This window comes from Colletotrichum acutatum, assembly GCF_030867785.1.
Source record: "Colletotrichum acutatum strain CBS 112980 chromosome Unknown BDZ83scaffold_47, whole genome shotgun sequence".
Classification (NCBI taxonomy): domain Eukaryota; kingdom Fungi; phylum Ascomycota; class Sordariomycetes; order Glomerellales; family Glomerellaceae; genus Colletotrichum; species Colletotrichum acutatum.
In genome coordinates, this window is record NW_026849041.1 from 217,532 (window position 1) to 238,213 (window position 20,682).

The 20,682-nt window shown below is 52.1% G+C and overlaps 8 protein-coding genes across 8 annotated transcripts; 6 read left to right on the plus strand and 2 right to left on the minus strand.

Moving 5' to 3' along the window:
• Positions 1-583: 583 nt before the first annotated feature.
• BDZ83DRAFT_752259 (myo-inositol transporter) lies at positions 584-2,320 on the minus strand (the record flags this gene model as incomplete). Its single annotated transcript, XM_060514174.1, has 3 exons — positions 584-1,221; positions 1,283-1,772; positions 1,850-2,320. 3 exons carry the CDS (start codon positions 2,318-2,320, stop codon positions 584-586), a joined length of 1,599 nt encoding a protein of 532 aa, XP_060364934.1.
• Positions 2,321-5,262: 2,942 nt separating this feature from the next.
• On the plus strand, positions 5,263-6,273 carry BDZ83DRAFT_577674 (family 11 glycosyl hydrolase; the record flags this gene model as incomplete). The annotated part of the gene is made up of 4 exons (XM_060505043.1): positions 5,263-5,513; positions 5,581-5,665; positions 5,717-6,103; positions 6,163-6,273. The coding sequence occupies 4 exons, from the start codon at positions 5,263-5,265 to the stop codon at positions 6,271-6,273; spliced, it is 834 nt and encodes a 277-aa protein (XP_060364935.1).
• Positions 6,274-6,518: 245 nt separating this feature from the next.
• Positions 6,519-7,297, plus strand: BDZ83DRAFT_651846 (uncharacterized protein; the record flags this gene model as incomplete). Its single annotated transcript, XM_060510484.1, has 2 exons — positions 6,519-6,565; positions 6,880-7,297. The coding sequence occupies 2 exons, from the start codon at positions 6,519-6,521 to the stop codon at positions 7,295-7,297; spliced, it is 465 nt and encodes a 154-aa protein (XP_060364936.1).
• Positions 7,298-8,493: 1,196 nt separating this feature from the next.
• BDZ83DRAFT_778252 (ankyrin repeat-containing domain protein) lies at positions 8,494-9,548 on the plus strand (the record flags this gene model as incomplete). Its single annotated transcript, XM_060515501.1, has 1 exon — positions 8,494-9,548. A coding segment is annotated over one exon (1,008 nt), but the record flags the coding sequence as incomplete, so codon positions are not given.
• A 3,137-nt stretch (positions 9,549-12,685) lies between these two features.
• BDZ83DRAFT_577633 (zinc-binding dehydrogenase) lies at positions 12,686-13,807 on the plus strand (the record flags this gene model as incomplete). The annotated part of the gene is made up of 2 exons (XM_060505038.1): positions 12,686-12,866; positions 12,942-13,807. 2 exons carry the CDS (start codon positions 12,686-12,688, stop codon positions 13,805-13,807), a joined length of 1,047 nt encoding a protein of 348 aa, XP_060364938.1.
• Positions 13,808-15,014: 1,207 nt separating this feature from the next.
• BDZ83DRAFT_651849 (uncharacterized protein) lies at positions 15,015-15,917 on the plus strand (the record flags this gene model as incomplete). The annotated part of the gene is made up of 1 exon (XM_060510485.1): positions 15,015-15,917. One exon carries the CDS (start codon positions 15,015-15,017, stop codon positions 15,915-15,917), a length of 903 nt encoding a protein of 300 aa, XP_060364939.1.
• A 123-nt stretch (positions 15,918-16,040) lies between these two features.
• BDZ83DRAFT_322204 (NADH:flavin oxidoreductase/NADH oxidase) lies at positions 16,041-17,503 on the minus strand. The gene is made up of 2 exons (XM_060502379.1): positions 17,208-17,503; positions 16,041-17,150 (listed from the first exon to the last, which is right to left on the minus strand). The coding sequence occupies exons 1-2, from the start codon at positions 17,326-17,328 to the stop codon at positions 16,165-16,167; spliced, it is 1,107 nt and encodes a 368-aa protein (XP_060364940.1). The 5' UTR covers positions 17,329-17,503; the 3' UTR covers positions 16,041-16,164.
• A 618-nt stretch (positions 17,504-18,121) lies between these two features.
• On the plus strand, positions 18,122-19,966 carry BDZ83DRAFT_577636 (major facilitator superfamily transporter; the record flags this gene model as incomplete). The annotated part of the gene is made up of 2 exons (XM_060505039.1): positions 18,122-18,713; positions 18,780-19,966. The coding sequence occupies 2 exons, from the start codon at positions 18,122-18,124 to the stop codon at positions 19,964-19,966; spliced, it is 1,779 nt and encodes a 592-aa protein (XP_060364941.1).
• Positions 19,967-20,682: the final 716 nt, after the last annotated feature.

Below are 20,682 nucleotides of genomic sequence, written 5' to 3' on the forward strand. Positions count from 1 at the left end.
CCCTACTTAACCCTTCATAGCTGTTATACTGTTTTTTTATTGGCCCATTCTTTTGCTATGTATCAATTTCAGATGAAGCAAGCAGCAAAGCTAGCCGAATCCCGTGAAAGTGAGCCGAGATATCCTCCACTCCGTGGTCGAGACCGTAAGATTTTATTCATCATAGGGCATCTCTTGCCCATTTGGACCTGTTGGAGCCAGAACAGAGCTCCCAGCTTGACGATAACTTTATCGTCAACTTGAGCCTGATCCTATCAGCAACTGGCAATGGGCCTCAGAGAAACATCACCTATAGACATTTGGGCGTGTACTATTACACCTCCTAGGAAAAATTGTACGTTCAGACCCGGCGAGGCTTGTGACAGCACGCCTGTGTTCCATTGATCTGACTCGGGCGAAAATCATGACAAACACACAGTCAAAGAGGGTTTTCTGCTTGGGAGAACTTGCGTTTGGCCGAACTAATTGGAATATCATTTCTGAATTCTCGCTACAATTGATGATTGCAAGCTACAACTCCAGCTCACTTTTCAAGCTCTGGTACATTTTCTTGACGAACATAGAAGAAGTCCTAGACCATCTTTCACACTGTATTCTCCTCCTTCCGGGCTTGGATGTCTAGCTTCCTCTGCTTTCGCCATTCCTCGGCATATCTCACGCCAAACCCGTGCTCGAAAACTACCCTGATCTCCTCCAACGTCATGTTTGCTGCTTCAGGGAAGCAGAAGATCACAAACACCCAGCCCAAGAAAGACAACCCAGCGTATAGACCAAACGTGCCTGATGGGGTCATACCTCGCATCATTGACAAGAACGTCGAAGAGACGATGATGTTAGGACCCCAGTTGAAGATGTTGATCATCATGGTTCCCATAGCTCGGACTTCCATGGGGAGAAACTCGTTCGCCTGCCAAGGGACACAGCCCAAACCGGCCGCGTAGAAGGCCACGAACATAATCATTGCAACCAAGACCAGGGTTGCGGGCCAACCCACTTCCTTGGTGGTCAACTCTAGAGTGTTGTTGTCCAAGGGGATCCAGTGGAACGCAATGGCGGCAATTGCGAGACAGACAGGCATGCCCCACATCGTCCAGAGCAGGATTCTTCGTCGGCCGATTCTGTCAATGAGGAAGATTGACAAGACTGTGAAGATGAAGTTGGTACCTGCTACGACGGTACCAACAGCAACGGGGTTCGAGAAGCCGACGATCTGGAATAAACCTTGAAACTCTGTTTAGCATGGCACACAAAGCACAGTGTATAATAAGTCATGGCACCGTACTGGAACTATAATACATAAGTGTATTAAACCCGCAGAGCTGCTGCGCAGCCATTAGGCCACAAGCTGAAGTGACTGCTCGCAGGTTGGCTGGAACCTTGAATAGGCTGGTGACAGACTTTCGAAGTGAAATTTCTTCGTTGAGGACCTTGGCTTGGTTGACGCCGCGCTCTATAGAAATCACTTTGTCCGCGATTTCATCTTCGCTGCCGTTAGGATAAATTTGTCGTAGAACCCGGATACAGTCGTCTCGGTGGCCGTGAAACATGAGTTGACGAGGTGACTCTGGACACCAGAAAAGGAGAATGCCGAGTATGACCGAAGGAACACCACCGATTCCAACCATGTATCTCCAGCCGTGTGCGGTTGTGTTGAAGGCTGCGGCGAAGGCATATGCAAGCACGGATCCGGCCCCGAGGAAGATCATGTCGATTGAGATCATCCGGCCTCTGAACCTTGCAGGGGAAATCTCCGCAATGTATAATGGTACGATCTGAGAAAGCAACCAATGTTAGCTTATGGTCTCCGGTCAAGTCTGTTGGGAAAAGGCATAAAGATACGGAGGCTTACCATGGATGCAGAGCCGACGCCAAAGCCTATCACAAGTCGACCAACGGTCATCTGCGCAATTGTGAAAGAGGTAGCCTGGAGCAGGGCACCGATCGTAAAGAGGATAGAGGCGAACCATATAGCAGGCTTTCTTCCGTATTTATCGGCAGTGATACCGGCAATGACGGCGCCAATCAAGGCTCCGGCTGCGGTAACTGCTGTGATCAACTCCTTTTCTGAGTGGGTAAGGTCTTTGTTGTCGAGGTCTTGACCGATAACAACAAGGACTCCGGAGATAACGCCAGTATCGTAGCCAAAGAGCATGCCTCCAATCGCGGTTGCTGCAACACAGAGCCAGACAAAGGTACCTGGTTTGGTTTCCTCGATCCGCTCTAGGTCACGGTTTTCTACGGCCTTGACTGCGTCGCTGACTGCATTGTTCTGCTCGACGTGCTGAACGCCTTGCTTGAAGGTATCATCTGGTAACCCCATGGTGAAGTTAGCCGTAGGTCAGCGCAAGTTTCGATGAGAAGAAAGGAGTTATAGCAAAAGGTCCTGTTAGAGCATTAAGTTTGCAACTGGAGACGAGGTCTCTAAGATATTGCCCATATCTAGGGACTGGGTACCGGTGGGATGGGCGAGCTTTATAGACTTTGCAACTTCACCACACGCTTTGGAAAGGGTATCAGATGAAAGCTAACACTCAAGCTCTGGAGTAACAAAAGCAAGAATAAGACACGTCGGACTAGCGTACGGGATGATTCCCGGCAGGTCTAAATCGTCTCATGGGGAGAGCTGCTGCGGGGTTGGCCCTCATCTGACAAGGTGAACACTATCCAAGCCCTCATCTCGATGTCTAACATCTAAGGAAATTCCAGCCGTCCGACATTACTCCTTGTTTCTATAGGTCAGTAACACTTTCTTGACTCTAGTCCGTCGTATTCGTTGGGTCTCTAGCGGGTCTGAAGCACGGGGAAGTTTGGGGGAAATCTGGATTCGCGGGGTAGTTGACTAGGATTCATCTGGGGAAATGGAGCAATTGCGAGCGCCCCCACCAATTGTGCGACAGTCTATTGCCCGGCCCGTCGAGTCAGGCCTGTCTAGCGCCGCGCGCTTTTTACTCTCTCGAGACAATGAGGCATTCGTTTCCGCTGCGAACCCGAGCCGCGGGCTGAATCTGTTGCCGTTAACAGGGTAGTCAACACTTCCGTCGCCCCGATTGCTTCAGTTTTGCGGCCGCTGACCATTCTTTTGGTTGAGTAACAGTCTGGATACGCTGCAACATTCCGTGGTATGATAGCCTTGACGGAAAAGGCCTCTACGAAAGCCCGAAGGTTGACGTAACGTCGGAAGCATCCCCTTGAAGATGGGCGTTTCCGCCGTTTCGCACCTCTTGAGGCATATGCTGGAATCTCTGGACTCTCCTCCTCTAGGCAAATTAAGGATCATCTTGCCGATAGGATAAAATCTCCGGCAAACGCACGTAAGATCGACATGTAAGGGTGCTTCCTCTACAACGCCACGCCATGGGACATCGATGTATTTGGGATTCCTGGTGAGGTGATCTGGGACCACATCCTTCCCAAGCGACTTTATGTTTGAGGACCTGACGCTCTTCACTACAGGTAGAAAGTTTTCATGATTGCAATCGCGGGAAGGTCTTGTATGACACTCACCCCTCCAATCGAGAAACTGTAGTAACGTGTGGATGCGATGGAGTGGTTGACTACAGTGGAGAATAGTCACATTTGATTAGTATCAGACTATTCACAGAAGATGCATCCTCATGAACCTTTCGTTCAGCACACGACATTCGATATAGAGTCAAAGTTCGAGCGCACTGCTAAACACGAGAGGAAGAATTGATAATTATAGCGTGGGTCGGAACACGCTTTCCGTCAGCCTGCCATTTGTGAAAGCAACCCCCTCAGCGCAGGCACCGTCAGGGGCTAGACTGTTGGTCTCGAACCTGACGCGCTACAAGCATCCAATCAGACCGAATTGAACAAGTATGTCGTGCTTCACTTGACGTGAAGAAGCCGAGTTGAGTCCACAGTTGGCGTGTCATTGCCTGGATGTGGAATGGATAAACATACCGAAGAGTCCAAATGGGAGACCTCACCATGGGAAACTCATGTACCTTTCATTTGACTGATGATTTCAACGTGGGTGATCCCCTGCCATATTTGCACGTCTACAACAATGGTTTTGCAATCTTCTTCCGGGTGATCTGACAGTGGCCATCATCAGCAAACTCCTGTCTTCGGAATTGTCTCGGAGCGAAGTGTACTCGCGGGTCTAGGTACCACCGGCAGGTTATTCGCCGAAGTGGATCTTCAGCCCCGCACGGCCTCGGACCCGAAAGACCGGCTTCTCCTACATGCCTTACAGCAAATAGGGCCGAGATGTCCCGATTTCTCTGTTGCGATATCGGGATCATGGCATTGAATATTAGCGTAGATATGTGTAACTTGATACAGACCAAGACTTCCTGAATATCCGACAAGCCGCTAGCCGAAAATAGAAGCGGAAGTTGTCGGCGATGCTCCGTGGTGCTTCCCGAATAAATGCATCGTTGAGGGCACCTGATTCTCGGACTCAAGGCCTTGCAACGACCAAGACTTGGAATAGTAAGTCATTTCAGTGCTACTGCACGTCGCGTGGCCTACGCCCGGCTATATTCAGGCTCCCCACAGATGATCGAGAGGCTCGACGGCAAATGTCGACCAGGCGACCTCTCTCATCTTTTTGCCGCCGGGTAAATCACTATTGCCATATTAATCAACCCAGCTATGCTAGAAAGCTCAATGTGGCTAACATTCGGACACGGTCTAGATATTCCGACTTCCTTTTTCAACCTCCCTTGAAGGCGCTGATACAACACTGCGACATCTCACGCCTTGGTTTTTCCCAGGTACATTTCACTACTTTACGGTTCCAAGCATGTATGAATCTGTATCGACATTTCCTAAGAACCAATGCCATATCAGAGAGAAACAAAGGACGAAGAGAGATGTCTACCCTACGTTGATGGAAAACCACAAACCAAGTACCAAGTTGCTGGTACAGACTTAGACAGGTGAAAGAAATTCAATCAATTTAATCAATTCGTACTAGGACCGATGCCAAGGACTTGGTTCCGGGCGAAGTCTAAGGGAACTTGAGATGGAACGAAGTGACATTGCACCCGTCTTGGACCCAAGGATCCTGCCCGATCGGTTGTCAGGGGCACATCAGTTTGACTCATGGCGTGGTTGTACTAGTACCAATATCTTTTAGAAGGGAGGTGTGTGTTACATCCGGCGTTCTTGAGTCGCTTTGGTAGACTGAGACCGAAACTGGCACAACATGCTACAGATATAAAGCCACAGACTTCGCCTTCGTCTGAATCATGGACAGCGGGGGTGACAGACAATATCAGCAATCAAGTCATCATGGTCACTTTCAACTCACTTTTCCTGGCGTTCGCCTCCGTGGCCAGTGTTCTCTCTGCTCCCGGAGAGCTGATGAAGCGCCAGTCAACTCCTTCGTCTACTGGAACAAACAACGGCTACTATTACTCTTGGTGGACTGACGGTGGATCTCAAGTTACTTACACCAATGGTGCAGGTGGACAATACAGCGTCGTCTGGCAAACTGGTGGTAACTTTGTTGGAGGCAAAGGCTGGAACCCCGGTGGACCGAGGTACAATCGCCCCATACCTACTCAGACAGAGTCTTGAGCATGTTTCTGACGATACCCTACCTTTCAGAACTATCACGTATTCTGGCAGCTACAACCCGAACGGTAACAGTTACCTCGCGATCTACGGCTGGACTAGGAACCCCCTGATCGAGGTTGGCCCGATATTTCCTGCTTGACCTTAAAATCTGCTAACCATAATAAAGTATTACATCGTCGAGTCCTTCGGTACTTACAACCCTTCCAGCGGGGCTACCAAGAAGGGTACCGTCACCAGTGATGGTGGCACCTACGACATCTACGTTAGCACGCGGACCAACGCCCCTTCCATCGATGGCACAAAGACCTTTCAGCAGTATTGGTCCGTCCGCCAGACTAAACGCGTGGGCGGAACAGTCACGACCGGCAATCACTTCAATGCCTGGGCCCAGGTGGGCTTGAACCTCGGCACTCATGACTACATGATCGTTGCCACGGAAGGATACTTCAGCAGCGGCTCTTCCACAATCACTGTCGGTGCATCGGATGCTGGTGGTGGCGGCACAAGCCCGCCTGTGACTAGCCCTCCGCCCAGCAGCGGCGGTGATGGAACTGTGAGACCTCAATCCTTTACTCTAAGTCTACCTTAACTGATGTATCGTCACCGTGCTAGTGTGCTGCGAAGTGGGCTCAATGCGGAGGATCTGGCTTTACCGGACCGACTTGCTGCCAATCTGGGTCCACATGCCAAGCGTCGAACCAGTGGTACTCTCAATGCCTGTAAATTCTGCAACTTGGGAGTAAGAATGCCCTGCAATGCATTCTATCTAGCTTGGAGCACAAGTTAGCACAAAGGAGATGTCCTCAATGAGCCATATTGCTGTGGTTCAGGGAGATTTGGCGACAAGCACCGTCCACGATACAATTTGTATTCACCAGATTTGCTTAACTGAATGAAGTATGTTTAAATGCGGGCCTACACCCTGATTTCATCTATCTACTGTGAAGGATGGACGAAGGGAAAAACACATGCATTGGTCTACGAATATCCTGCATGTGCGTTTCCACAATCGCAGGTATGTTGTCAACTAAGGTACCGATATCACCCATAAGAAGCACCTTGAGTATCGGCAATGTCGTTCAATTGCAACTCTTCTCATGTCATGCACTAGACCTTGTTTGCAGTCTGATATCTCGTATGAACAATGAACTCCTTGTCCTACTATCTCCTACGGTAGGCGCACTTAGTTTTGATCCCATAAGCATGAGCACTATGCTCCCAGGATTTAGTCAATGGAAGGTGTTGTTGATTGTGCCGCAATAAAATCGCTTCAGGCGTTCCTGGGCCGCCGATGCATATCCACTCTGTGCCGTCTTTTAATCAAACTAGGCGGCAATTTCTTCCGGTCATCCCTCCCGTCAATTTCAGTTCTTGTTGGATATCCGCACAGCTTGTAATTCCATGCGAATCCCTTGATTCCGTCCTCATCACTGCACCTGTCTCCGGCGCATATGTTCAAGTGATAGGGCCACCAGGTGCCAACCGTTCCCCATTCATCGTCGCACCATTGCTTGCGCGACATTTGGAACACGTCTCCGACGCCTCTGGTCTTGTTATTATTCCATCCGAAACACTCTTGATTTCATTCTGGAAGCTTGTGAATGGGGAGAACTTGGTTCTCATCTGGGATCCTCCAGCCGGGATGCGTCTTGATATCTTTCAATGTTGTGACACCTCCGAAGACCAGAAGAGAGAGCAGAATGGTCATTGCGTTGAACGTCATCTTGTTGTGTATCATGTCAAGTGAATGTTCGGGCTGCTTGGCCCAGCGGACAGTCTCAGTTCTTTTGCAAATGGTTGATCTTCGGTCATTTGTTGGGCACAACAAGATCTGGAGTGACCTCGGTACAAGATATGCCCCTGAGAATTATGAAGGGGGAAAAACAAATGAAAAAAGGCGAACTAATATAAATGAAAATCGTTCGACCTTGCCCCATTGAATTGCCTAGTATCTCCGTCGACGATTGTACCGCCGGAGATGTGGTAAGTCTGGAGAATATTCCAATTGAAGCTCTCTTATTTGTACGATTTTCGATGACTTGCTGCCGTATGCGTTAGTTTGCCAACAGGATGGGACCCTATGGCATTTTTCATTCAATTGAGTCAGTGCTCCCTTGATAGCAATCTATATCCGATACGACTGGCCTCACACGAGCAGCTGCATATTGCCACAGAAATGAAAAAATCCAAGTCAGAAGCAGACTATGACCGTCAGGGTATTCAGCCCCTTTCATTCCTGCAAGAACTCCCTGCCCATTGACGACGTCGTGATTCAAAACCCGACGAGTTGCTCAGTCAGCACACAGCCGGCACATCTCAAGTTCATCTTTCGACACTGATTCACTTGTGAGTATCCATTCACCTTTATGAGCAAGTCAGGTCCCTCGTCACCTTCACCATTGTACCGCTGCCACCCTAGGCACGTAAGTATTCTTCTCGTACCGTCAACCATCCAGCTCCTGGGACTGTATTTAAACTCTCTTATGGCCCCGTTCCCCTGTCATCTCCCAAACTCTTGTTCTCCCCTCCCTTCTTTCACCTAGATCTGCCTCGACCAGACCATGCGTAACTTACTAAATTCCGGCTCGCTGTCTGACGACCCGTAAGAATCGCCCTAATTTACATTTTGATGTTCTTAGTCGATCATCCATCACCGTATTCGCTTGACTACATTCTTAGTAGCACCATGGTAGGCCTTAGATATAACTGGTATGATACATTCACTGCGCAACGTTTTCACCGTTTACCCAAGGCTTGAAATACGTATTGACAAAATTTAGCCTCCATAAGATCCTCGCGATGAGAAGAACCGCGGCGAAGACTGAACCTCAGAGTCGAGGCTTTCAACTTATAGACGGCCTTCCATACGAGATCTTGAACGAGATCGGCCTTCAGCTTCCCGCAAAGGATGCCCTATCACTCATTCGGTGCTCGCGTAGATGTGCAGCCATTATAGGGTGGAGTTTGTACCACCTAGACTCACTCAATGGGCACCGGGCCCTATTCTGGGGTGCCAGAACTGGTACACTGAGTGCCGTGAAAATGGCTATTGCTCACGGAGCAGGCCCCCTTAGTCCCGTCATTGACTCTGATTATGACTTTGGAGCTACACTCAACAGAGAGACTGCCCTAAGTATTGCAATCGATAACAACAAGATCGAGGTTGTGCGATATCTTCTCCAGGGCTGCCACCCAATCGAAAACGTCTGGGCCCAGAAGAGCTACCTTCTTCACTCGGTCAAGTGTCCCAAGCTGATGGAGGTCCTTCTCGCCGGAGGGTTTTCCAATGGAGTCAATACCTTGGGCAAGATCGATACATGGGACGACGACGTGACCCCGTTGGTTGCGGCTATTGAGCGAAATCATCCTGAAAGCACGATTCGCACACTGCTGAAGTTTGGGGCCGAGCTCAACTCGCAGAACGTTTCTTCGACGCGTCCCAATATGTCTGCTTTCCATATTTGCCTCTGGACCGATCGAGCTTCAGTGACAAAGATACTGATAGACCACAACGCAGATGTCAACGAGGCAGAGGGACCGGAGCCGTTGTCAAATACTCCTTTGGGTACCGTACTCCTACAGTGCCAATCAGGAACGACCTGCGATGAGATCGTAGCCTCACTTCTGCGCAACGGAGCTAATCCAAACCTGTCCACACGAGAACCAGGCGCTGGACTGAACCCCATCATGCTCGCTTCCTCCCCGGACGTTCTACCTAAGACGTTCGCACGTCTCCTCGCCAAAGGCGCTCGAGTTGATGAAGAAGTACAATCCGAACTTGAGCAGGTACTTTTCTCGGCGAAAACCGGTGTCCTGCGGTGGAGCTCCACGTCTCAGCGTCAGGCTGTGCAGAACACGAATCATAAGCTTCGAATGCTTCGTCAACTTGGTCACATTGCACTGCCAATAGAGGCTGGATCCTTGGATCTAGATCGGCCCAAGGCAGATTAGCTAGCAACACGAGACCTCACCGTCAGCACATAATGCGACAATAGATTCAAATATGAAAGTAAAGCCATTATTTGAGAGGAAGGTATGAGGAGATTCGCTTGAGGTTGTAAGTTGTGTTGCTTTCCGACAAGCGGCAACGCTACTCCGGTCCGCTGTGGCCTGCCATAAATTATACGACGACGGAGGTAAAGCCCGGAGACGACCTCCCGGACCTTATACCTTGAGGGAGTTGTTGCCCGATACTTGTCTGAGAGGTCCAAAGTCAGTCCGCAAATAGACACCTCGGGTTATTATTATATGAGAATTTTCGGTGCTTGCTCAGACCTGCCACAGTTCCGTCTACCATATCGACCTTCTCCTGCATCTCTCGATGCCGTGATTTCTTTCTCTTCTTTCCCTTCAAATTTTTCTTCGACCACTGGCAAATAATGGCATGTTGACCTTACCTTACCGCGACTTCGTTCATCGAAGTCCCACCAACGTCTGCCTTCTCTAGACATTTGATATATAAACTCAAAATTCTTCTTATTTTCCTTCTCTTGTGTTATTCTCGCCAAGTGCCCCGCTCCAAAATGCCGTCAGGGGCTTATACATTTGCGTCGCTTTCGTTAGAGGAGTTTACGCCTTTTAAAATGCATTATTCGTTTCTCTCGCTGTTCTGGTTGTCTTGAACACCCTTGGGTTTAGCAAAATCTCTCGTAAGTCACATAGTACTATCATCCACAACCTGCCTTCACATTGTGGCTGTGGCTGTCACTACCCTTCTCAGTAGACCGGCCTACTTCCACGTGGACGCAAATTCCATAAGGAATAGATTATGACTAGCGAGGGATACCAACATAATCAATAGGTCTAACACCTTCTAGGTCAGAACAGAAACAGACTGTTATTAAGCGGAAAAAGAGATCGTCGCTGCGACGTGTACCGTCTGGTTGGCACCGTAATCAGACTAGGGAGTGAGCGACATGTCATAGATTCTTTAGTTATACAAGTCGACTTCGGCCTACCATCCCATCCACTACCAAATGGCGTCAATGCATCTGTTCTTGGTACTTGTCTTTGTACTGATTTGATGCCGTCTAGCAATCAAGCGCTCAACTCAATACAATGAACTCAATCCACAGACAGCACGATTCAATGTCCCTGAATGTCATGCTTGAACGATCCTCACCGATTCTCACCGAGCCATCAAGGTCGCGATGGTGGACCCTCCTCGGTAAACTTCGGTCAGAGGATTGGTGGGTCCCAAGGTTCAGGCGGGGGCGCTGACACATCAGCCTGATTGGGCGATCTGGAACTGCATGGAAGGATTATTCGCCGGCCGGCCGAACTGCAGGTCCGGACGGGGCCGAATCGGGAGCTTCAACCGTCGGTGAAGCCAAAAAAAGCAAAGGGCACACAGAATCCATTCCCCACGAATTGCCTCGGCTCACCCACTCCCATTTCCACGCCGCCTTGGACGGCGGTGATGGCGTCCAATCGGGGTTCGCCCAACCTCGCCATACTCCATCCATCTCGCACTCGCAGTGCCCTTTTCGATTGGCGATGATTAGTAGCGCATCCGGTGCCAGCCAAACAGGCAGCTCAGCAGCCATGCCAGTATCTGCACGTACGGAGTATTACGAATACAGATAGCTGCGAGAATTCAGGAACGAGAATTCAACCCCGACAGCCCGACACGAGGTGGATGACAATCCCGATTATCTCTGGACCTTTTTGAGTTTCAGCATTTCTAAGCCCGGACGGCATTGCACATCCTTGGCCCGCCCCAAACCCGCTTCTCGAACACTCAATCCACCCCGCGACCCTCCTTTTGGGATCATCAATGGAACGGTCAACGGCCAGCACCCCAGCACATCTCCGTTCCCGACGTCCCCGTTCCCGCATGGTCGCATCGGCCGCAATCGCAAGCATTGCAGCTTCGCTTCCGGGGGACCCTGAGAGCTGTCAGTTGCACTACCGAGTGATGGGCGAGGGGCTGATGACAACGCCCTCCTGCGTGTTGTCCAGTGGTGCCTCTCGAATCCTCCGACGCCCAAGACTCCAGAGTCCAAGAGAGATAATGTCCCGCCATGTCTTCAGAGCCTCCGACAAGCTGAGAGTCCTGATAGGCCGAATGCAGAGAGCTGAGCAAGAGATGACAAGCTGAGGTACCATTGTCTCAAGCCTCGGCATGTCGTCATGTCCGGTTCAATCCAGCCCCACCACGGGAACGAGACGAGACGTAGACGCGGACGCGGACGCAGATGCAGACATTGCAGACGCAGTAATCCGCCGCCTTTTGGGACGAATATCTTCCTGGGCTCCTGGAGCGGGAGAGTCTGCGGCCTGCCACCTTCATATCGAGTATCGACTTCGCGTCCCTGCCCTTCGGAGCAGAAGCAGTCTAGCTAGGATCGCGCGTTGCCCGCAACCCGCCAGCCCCTCCTTAACCCATATGAAGAAAACGTCCGGTGGAAAAAGACCCTCCGACTCCATTCGTTGTTCGGGCGGCCACTCCGGGGAAATCGGCCACACGCCACACCCACACACCCATCTTGGGTTATCCATCCACCACTCTCTCCATCCGAAAGTCTGCTAGACAATCTGTGTGCCCGTGGTACCGTGTTACCGTGTGCGTGTGGTGCGTTGACTGTTCAAAAAAGGGGACAGAGACACAGAGAAGGGAAAGACACAGAAGGAAAAAAAAACGCCTTCAGGCCCCATCCCTACTAGCCCATGCCCCGTGCGCCGGAGAACATTCCTCGATCGTTCGCCAGCTCGTCGAGTCCTTCGGAGCTCGTGCGGGCCAATGTCCCGTCTTGGTCATCCTGCTCCGGCGCGGGGCATGAAGTCATGACATGAGCCAAAGGCAAAAACTCGGTGCAAGCGACTCACGCACCAAGCGTCCACCGCTGGCACTGCACGCTTGACCGCGGCCATGAAGCTTGGAGGGGTAAGTGTAATCCGCGAAAGCGGCGGAGGAAACGTGGGACACGAAAGCAAACGGGCGATTTCAGAGTTTGCGAATTAGGCTGGATGTCCCCGACTACTAAAGAGCTCCCTCTGCTCCTCTACCCTTGATTTGGAAAGGCTCTGTGAATCAGTTGTCTCGTATTCTGTGTTTGTTTGCTTATAATCTCAAATACATACCATTCGTCTTCCTTGATACCCTCTTCCCTCTTCACACAACATCACATTCAAAATGTCGCAACAAAACCTTTCCGTCGTGCTGGCCGAGCGCCCCACGGCCGAGATCATCCCCGGCAAGACCTTCAAGACTGAGCAGAAGCCTATCCCCAAGGCTGAGGACCTCAAAGATGGCGAGATTCTCATTGAGAACTGGTACCTCTCCCTTGACCCCGCCATGCGTGGCTGGTTGAACGGTATGTCGAGAGAGACCTCTCCCCTCCGCCATCATCACCTTCGCAGGGAAAAGTACTGATTAAGCCCCCATCTAGACCGCCGCTCCTACCTTCCCCCCGTCCAAATCGGCGAAGTCATGCGCGGCGCCACCGTCGGCCGCGTCCTCGCCTCCAAGTCCTCCAAGGCCAAGGAGGGTGACGTTCTCCCCTCCTTCGGCGGCTGGGCCGAGTACAGCGTCGTCCACGACAGCCGCGTCGAGCCCGTCTCCTCCTTCCCCGCCGTCTCCCAGCCCATCGACTACCTCTCCGGCATCGGCATGACCGCCCTGACGGCTTACTTTGGCATGCTCCGCGTCGGCGACCCCAAGCCCGGCGAAACCGTCGTCGTCTCGGGCGCCGCGGGCGCCACCGGCAGCGTCGCCGGCCAGATCGCCAAGCTCAAGGGTGCGCGGGTCGTCGGTCTCGCCGGCTCGGACGATAAGTGCAAGTGGTTGACGGAGGAGCTCGGCTTCGACGTCGCGCTCAACTACAAGGACCCCGAGTTCAAGAAAAAGTTCAAGGAGGCCACGCCCGACTTCATCAACGTCTACTTTGACAACGTCGGTGGCGAGATCCTCGACATGGCGCTGGCGCGTGCCAAGGAGTTTTCGCGCTTCGTCATGTGCGGCGGTATCAGCCAGTACAACTCTGCGACGCCGCAGGGCCCCAAGAACTACGCCAACATCATCACCATGCGCATCAAGATGCAGGGCTTCATCGTCTTCGACTTTGTGCAGGAGTACGGCCAGGCCCGCAAGGAGCTTGCGCAGTGGCTCGAGGAGGGTAAGATTAAGCGTAAGGAGACGGTCGTCAAGGGCGGTCTCAAGGCGGCGGAGCAGGGCCTCGTCGACCTGTACAAGGGCATCAACACGGGCAAGTTGATTGTCGAGATCAAGAACCCCAAGGATGCGGCCAAGTTGTAAAGGAATCCCGAGCCAAGGTCTCTGAGGAATGATTTGATGACACTGTAATTTTATGCATAATGACCAGATACTGGCACATATAGAAAGGCATGCCAAACAAACTGGAAAACAACATTACAAATATCTTCTGTCTGTACATGTACTTGGGATGATCTGTCTGCTCTTAGTGGAGGCATACCGCACGTTGAAATTGTCTTAGAAACCTCATAAAAGCAAAGATTCGTGCATGGTACGTGAAATATTCACTTTTGCATCAACCTGAACACCTCGTTGGCGATGTCGTAGGTGTTGGTGAAGCATCGAGTTATGGGCTGGGATCGTTGTGTCGAGGGCCATGCCAGTATTCGATATGCAAGGAGAAGGCACGTATGGATGTAAGCGGTGCAATCCACCAAGGTACCCACCGACACCAACCGGTGATCGCCAAACTGCCCCAAGCTCCTCCTTTCTGCCGGGGCCATCCCATCTTCCACCATCGATCTTCTCGACGTTGCCCCGGACACAGCTCCAAACACATGTAGACAGATCTTCGCAGACATTCGCAGCACCTGTTTGAAATCCAAACGTTTGCATGCCACACTGCGTCGACATGGCACATTGCAATTTCTTTCTCTGACCTGCAGGGCACGACCTCTTTTTTAAGGATTTACCGGCGCGGCTCGTTCGGAGGCTTACGGAGAGGACCCCAGCACCACGGCGTCGCAGGTAAATTTCCTTTCAGGAGGCTGCGCATTCCCGACGCAGCGAAAAGCGAACCCTCTTCGTACGATTCCTAGACGAACAGAGACGGCGATTACGACTAGAGTTTCAGGCTTGGAAAAGCTCTACTTCTCACGCTTCCTGCAGCTTTCTTACCGTGGCCGACCACCCCCCGCCAGGTCTGCGTGCCTCGAAGCGAGACATTCCACTCCAGATCCACTCGAACTCCTTCACCTCTGGAATGCGCCCAGCCTCAAGTAAATGGTGGTGATATTTCCCACGCATCGGAAGACGGCCGTTTAACAAGGACGAGACGATTGGAGACACAAAAAATAATAATGCTCTTTTGGAAACCGAGAACTTGAACACAACAAAGAAAGTCGAACACGAGTCCATGATACCCTACAATACATCCTCGACGTACCCCTAGTCGGAACTTGCGAAGCCCACGACCCAACCCGACGTACATATCCTTTCAAGTCGAGGTCGCTACTGTCCAACCTCTACGATGGCTTTGTCTTTAGAAGAAGCCACCCACCTCCACAGGCAGGCAAAACGACGAGCCGAACGAGCCGCAGCCGAGATGAACTTCCGCGAAGTGACATCGGAGGAGTACCTGAAGAAACTACGGGCCAAACGGCGCCCCGGGAGACGATTCGAGATTGATAACACACCTGCCGCGGTCGAAATCGGCGAGGAACCGCTACCTCCGCAACGAGAGTTCAAACTTTCGACGGGCTCCGACAGGCAACGGACACACGCCCGCACAAAGTCGACACCGACAGCGAATACGAATGGTTTATCAACATCGGGCAGCCGTAGAACTACGCTTGGGGGTCCGATAGCTAGAAACACTGCCGGAAAGGCGTTGGTACCTTCTCAGAGGCTGGCTGCTCAGCAGACGAAAAGCCAGCCCAACCTTTTCTTACAAGCTACGCAACAGCGAACGAACCCCGCCATCACTCATGCCAACTTGGGAACAACCACGACAGTCTCCTCATTATCATCTCAGCCGCAAAGATCAAAATCAAGCTTAAGCATGTTCTACCCCAAAAAGCATGTTCGTCGCGCAGCGTCCGTGTCTGTCCTGTCGTCAAGACCTCTAGAGTTGGACCCGATAGCCACGGCTCACCAAACCGGCCACGCTCGAAGCCAGTCGCTTGGCAACGCTCTCTCTGTTGTTGATACAACACCGCAGCCTGTCGCGCTCAAGAAGCGAGGCTCGTTACGTATGCTGAAAGACAAGATTAGGAGAGTAGCCAGCTCTTTCGAACTTCGATCGGCTAAAAGCGACGGTTCAGTGAGCAGTGATGACGATGGCTTGAAGACCCGGTCTAGCAAAAGCCTTTTATTGCGGACGAAGAACAGGTTTGGCTCACAGCATCGACTGGGGACCGTAAGCGAAGAATGAGCGACGAGGTGATCTAAGCTGGTCTCACACGCCAGAGACCTAATCATGCGTGGCCGAGGTCCTCTGCGCAGAGAGCTCTGGAGAACCTCTAAACTGTGTACGATTAACGCGGACGAGATACGACAGCTCTGAATAATGGCGTAATGTAATTCATACAAAACTTTCACATTTGTTCATATCTAGGCAAACATACCCGGTTCATATTTCCATCAATCCCACCGTCTCTATCCGGAATGGTGACGCAGCGTCAAACCCTGGCACTCAACTGGAATTGATGGCAGAAAGGATAGTCAATGTATCCGGTTGGCAGCTTTGGGGTGTAGAAGTACGTCCGCTCGTACTTGTCCAGCTCGATACCCTCTTTGATGCGGAAGACGAGATCGGGATTCGAGATGAAGTACCGCCCAAAGACAACAGCAACGTTGTACTTCTTGTACGTTTCGTCCACAGCTGCCTTTGCAGAACTGGCATTCAGGCCACCGGCAAGCAAGACTGGGCTCGCGTTGTCCCAGAGCTCGATCAGCCAGCGCACCGTCCGCTGTCCACCGCAATCGGTGTCATCATTACCGCTGATCCGAGCTTCAATGAGATGGAGATACGCAAGCCCCAGAGGCTTCAATTGCTTGACCAAGTATTCAAAGGTCGGGTCTGGGTCGTCCATGAGCATGCCCTGAAAATCACTGTACGGGCTGAGACGAACGGCCGTCCTATCGGCGCCGACGGCATTGACGACAGCCTTTGTCACGTCGATATGGAACCGAGCATGCTTCTCGATACTGCCGCCCCAACCGTCGGTTCGCTTGTTGCAGGTATCCTGAAGGAACTGGTCGGGTAGATACCCATTGGCGCCGTGGATCTCCACCCCGTCGAAGCCGGCTTCGAGAGCGTTGCGCGCGGCCGTCGCGTAGTCCTCGATGACTTGCTGTATGTCGCTTTCGCTCATTCCTACAGGGATAGCAGCGCCGTCGGCTACGGGTATCGCACTTGAAGACTCGAGATGTAACCCGAGGGATTCGAGGACTTCAGCTCTGCCACCGCGACCCAAGTGCCAGAGTTGGCAGTAGATGAACGAGCCCCTGGCATGCACGGCATCCGTGACCTTCTTCCAGCCTGCAATGTGCGCTTCATTCCAGATGCCAGGGACGTTATGACGTCCGGCGGTACGGTACGAGATCAGAGTTCCCTCAGAAATGAGCAGAGTACCCGGTACGCAGCCTCTCTGGGCGTAATACTCTGTCCTCAAACGTCAGACAGTGAACGAGTTGAGAGACGACGGGATTGCATGCTGACCCTCCATCATTGGAGTCGGTGTCCATTCATCGTCTGCGCGGTACCTTGTCAGCGGCGCCAGGGCTAGTCGGTTAGAGAGCTGGATAGGCCCTATAGCCAACGGGGCGAATAGTTTTGACATGACTAGCTGATGTAGATGAAATCAACTAGATGCAGTTAAAGTTTTGAAGCTATCTTGACAAGTCAAAATAAGGTAGATGCGATGGCAGAGTCTAAAATCAGAGACGTAGCAGTATCCCGTCATCGACTCCTTCGCTAGCGCAATTAATCCGAGTTCATTCTCTTTGACACCCATGCCGATGAAAGCCGCATCGGCTTCCACGCCTTTCTCGCCCAGAACAATCATCAATATCGTCTCGTCCAACAGGCTCGAATTTTTGTCAACGCCGATAGCGAGGGATTGTTTGTACAAACAATAGCCTCAAGATGGCCCATATAAGCCCGGCGCAAACCCGGGAGGGCATCCGGGATCTAGAAGACTGGATCGCCTTTCAGAAACAGGACACAGCCGACATTGCGGATGCGTATCGGCACAAAACGTGCCGACAAAGAAAGTCGGACGTGCGATCGGCGACGACGGCCACCCAATCCTCGCGCTGTCCCCGTGCCGACATATCCAGGGTGGAGCGCCCACGATTGAGCCAGAATGGAAGAGTCCATGAGGGTTTCTGGTAAACGGTTCAATCGCAATTGACGCAATGGACTCCCGGTTAGCAACATTGAGGCCATTACCGTCGGGTGCGTCCGATGCTAGCCCAGATCCTCCCGGGGAAGTGAGGACCGGCGATTCGGCACCCGAGTTTGGGAGATTCATCTAGAATTGCGACTTCCTTGACATTTTTTGGACTGTATTCTGAGCCAAGACCTTTTCTTAGGGATTTCACAGCCTATAGGTTAAGGCTAAGGTTGTCAACATGAAGAGAAATGCACCCATCACCGAAGCCAAGCCGATCGAGCAAACGCAGGCATCACAACAAACCCTACGCTCAGCTTCACCCTCCAGCGACGAAGATGCTACCACCACCAATACCCCATCCTCAACCGGGCCTAACCCCCAACCAAAAAACGACACCGACGCAGAAAGCATAGGCGGCCAACGCAACACAATGTCCCGTAAACGCATGCTCCTCGCCTTCTCCGCCCTCTCCGTCTGCCTCTTCGTCTCCTTCATCGACCAGACCAGCGTCTCGACCGCCGTCCCCGCCATCGCGGAGGACCTCGACACGGGAACGGCCACCTCGTGGATCGGGACGTCGTTTCTGATTGCCTCGACGGCGTTTCAACTCATCAATGGGCGCTTGTCTGATATCTTTGGCCGGAAGAATCTGCTGATGATTTGTTTGGTGTTGATGGCTGTTGGGGATGTGCTTTGTGGGTTTTCGAGGACGAAGGAGCAGCTTTTCGCGTTTCGGGCTGTTGCCGGGATTGGAGGGGGTGGGATCAATAGTATTGTTATGATTATTGTGAGTGATATCACGACGTTGGAGAATCGGGGGAAGTATCAAGGTAAGTTCAAAGTCCTGATCCAACATCTTTTTCATGGATTTTGACTGGAACTAACACACAGTTCAGGCGTCCTCGGCGCCGTCCTCGCACTTGCAAACGGCGTTGGACCCTTTGTCGGAGGCGCAGTCGTCCAAGAATCGACATGGCGATGGGTCTTCTGGATGGTCCCCATCATCAGCGCCCCAGCCGCCGTCACAATCCTCTTTTGCCTCCCGTTGAAGCATCGACCCGGAAACTACGGCGAAAAGGTCAAAAAGATAGACTATGGCGGCATCGCGCTCAACATGGCCTCGACGTTACTCCTCCTCATCCCACTATCTGGAGGCGGCGTGACATACCCCTGGTCCTCGCCCTTTGTCATCGCTGGGGTGGTCGTGGGCGCCGTGCTTGCGGTTCTTTTTGTGCTCTACGAGTGGAAGCTGGCGAAGCTGCCCATCATGCCTTTGCGATTGTATCAGGCGCCGCACTGCAGTGCGTTGTTCGGGCAGACGTTCCTCATGGGCCAGGCGTACTTTGGTAACTTATTTTACCTACCGATTTACTTCCAGTCTATCCTCAACTATGAGCCCCTTGTTTCCGGGGCGCTGATCCTCCCCGTCATTATCACGACTTCGGGACTGTCTATACTGTCCGGGCAGTATATGCTACGAGTGGGACGCTACATGCCCTGCATCCTCGCGGGCTTCTTTCTCTGGACGCTGGGAAACGGGCTCACTATCCTCTTTGACCGCGATACAGGCCTAGGAAAGCTGATCCCGATCCTCGTAGTCATGGGCGCGGGTATAGGGTTGACGTTGCAGCCTACGCTGGTGGGCATGTATGCAAACTCGCGCGCCGAAGACCGAGCCGTCACGACGGGCTTGCGAAACTTTATCCGGACTATTGGAGGCGCATTTGGGCTTGTGGTGTCCGGGGTAATACTGTCCAACACGCTGCGGCGGGATCTTCACGGGAAAGATTTTATTTCCGATGCGGTGATTGCGGAGCTCACTTCATCGACGTATACCTTGGACCAAGAGGGGTTTTCGGACGCGGAGAAGGCGGTGATATTGGAGGCGTATATGAAGGGGTTGCATTATATCTTTGTGTACTATGTCATTTGCTCTGGGTTGAGTCTGGTGTTGACTCTTGGGGTTGGGAATACGGGGTTGAAGGCCAAGAAAGCGGCGCCGTCTGAGGAGGCTTCGGAGGGTCCGAAGGGGGCGTCGGGGGTTGCTCCGGCGAATGACCAAGAGAAGGCGGGCGAGAGCTAAAGGCACGATGTGTTCACGATACACTTGCATACAACCTTAGGCATTCAAAAAACCATGGCAATGGGTGAGCGTCATAGCATCAGTGGCATTTGATGAATTTGGCTCATAATCAATGTCATAGAGGATCGCGTTACATTGAATCTTCACCTCACAACAAGCTCAAGGTTTCTTGTAGAGTTGCTTAGAGTGCGGATATCCGATTGACTTGCCGAGCATCTCATCGCGGAGCAGCGGACGTCAGCCCGACTCACATCCCGCAACTCAATGCTAAACTTGCCGTCCACGCCGTGCAAGCTATTCCCGGTCAAGACTCCGGTCAGAGATAGACCTGGGCATTACATCAACATGCATCCCCTCGTGCCCCTCGATCAATCTTGTTATCAGCAGTATCCCCACAGCCAACGATACCCCGTTCACAACCCCGCGCCTTATCACCACCCCTGGGTCGACGAAAATTTCCGAAGTACTCCAACGGTTCGATGTCATCCGATGGGGGACCACCATCCCTGTTGAATGTAACGCCTCCAACAGCTGGCATCCTTGCCCCCTCCAGACCCCGAGACGTGTGTGTGTGTGTCCGACGGCGACGTGATAACGCGCTGCACGCTGCAATGAGCTGGAGAATGAAGGCATCAGGTCTGATAGGGAGAGATTGTCTGCAGAATTCTTTGCTCAGTGCAGATAGCCGTGATAATGCGCCCCAAATAGCGGACTGC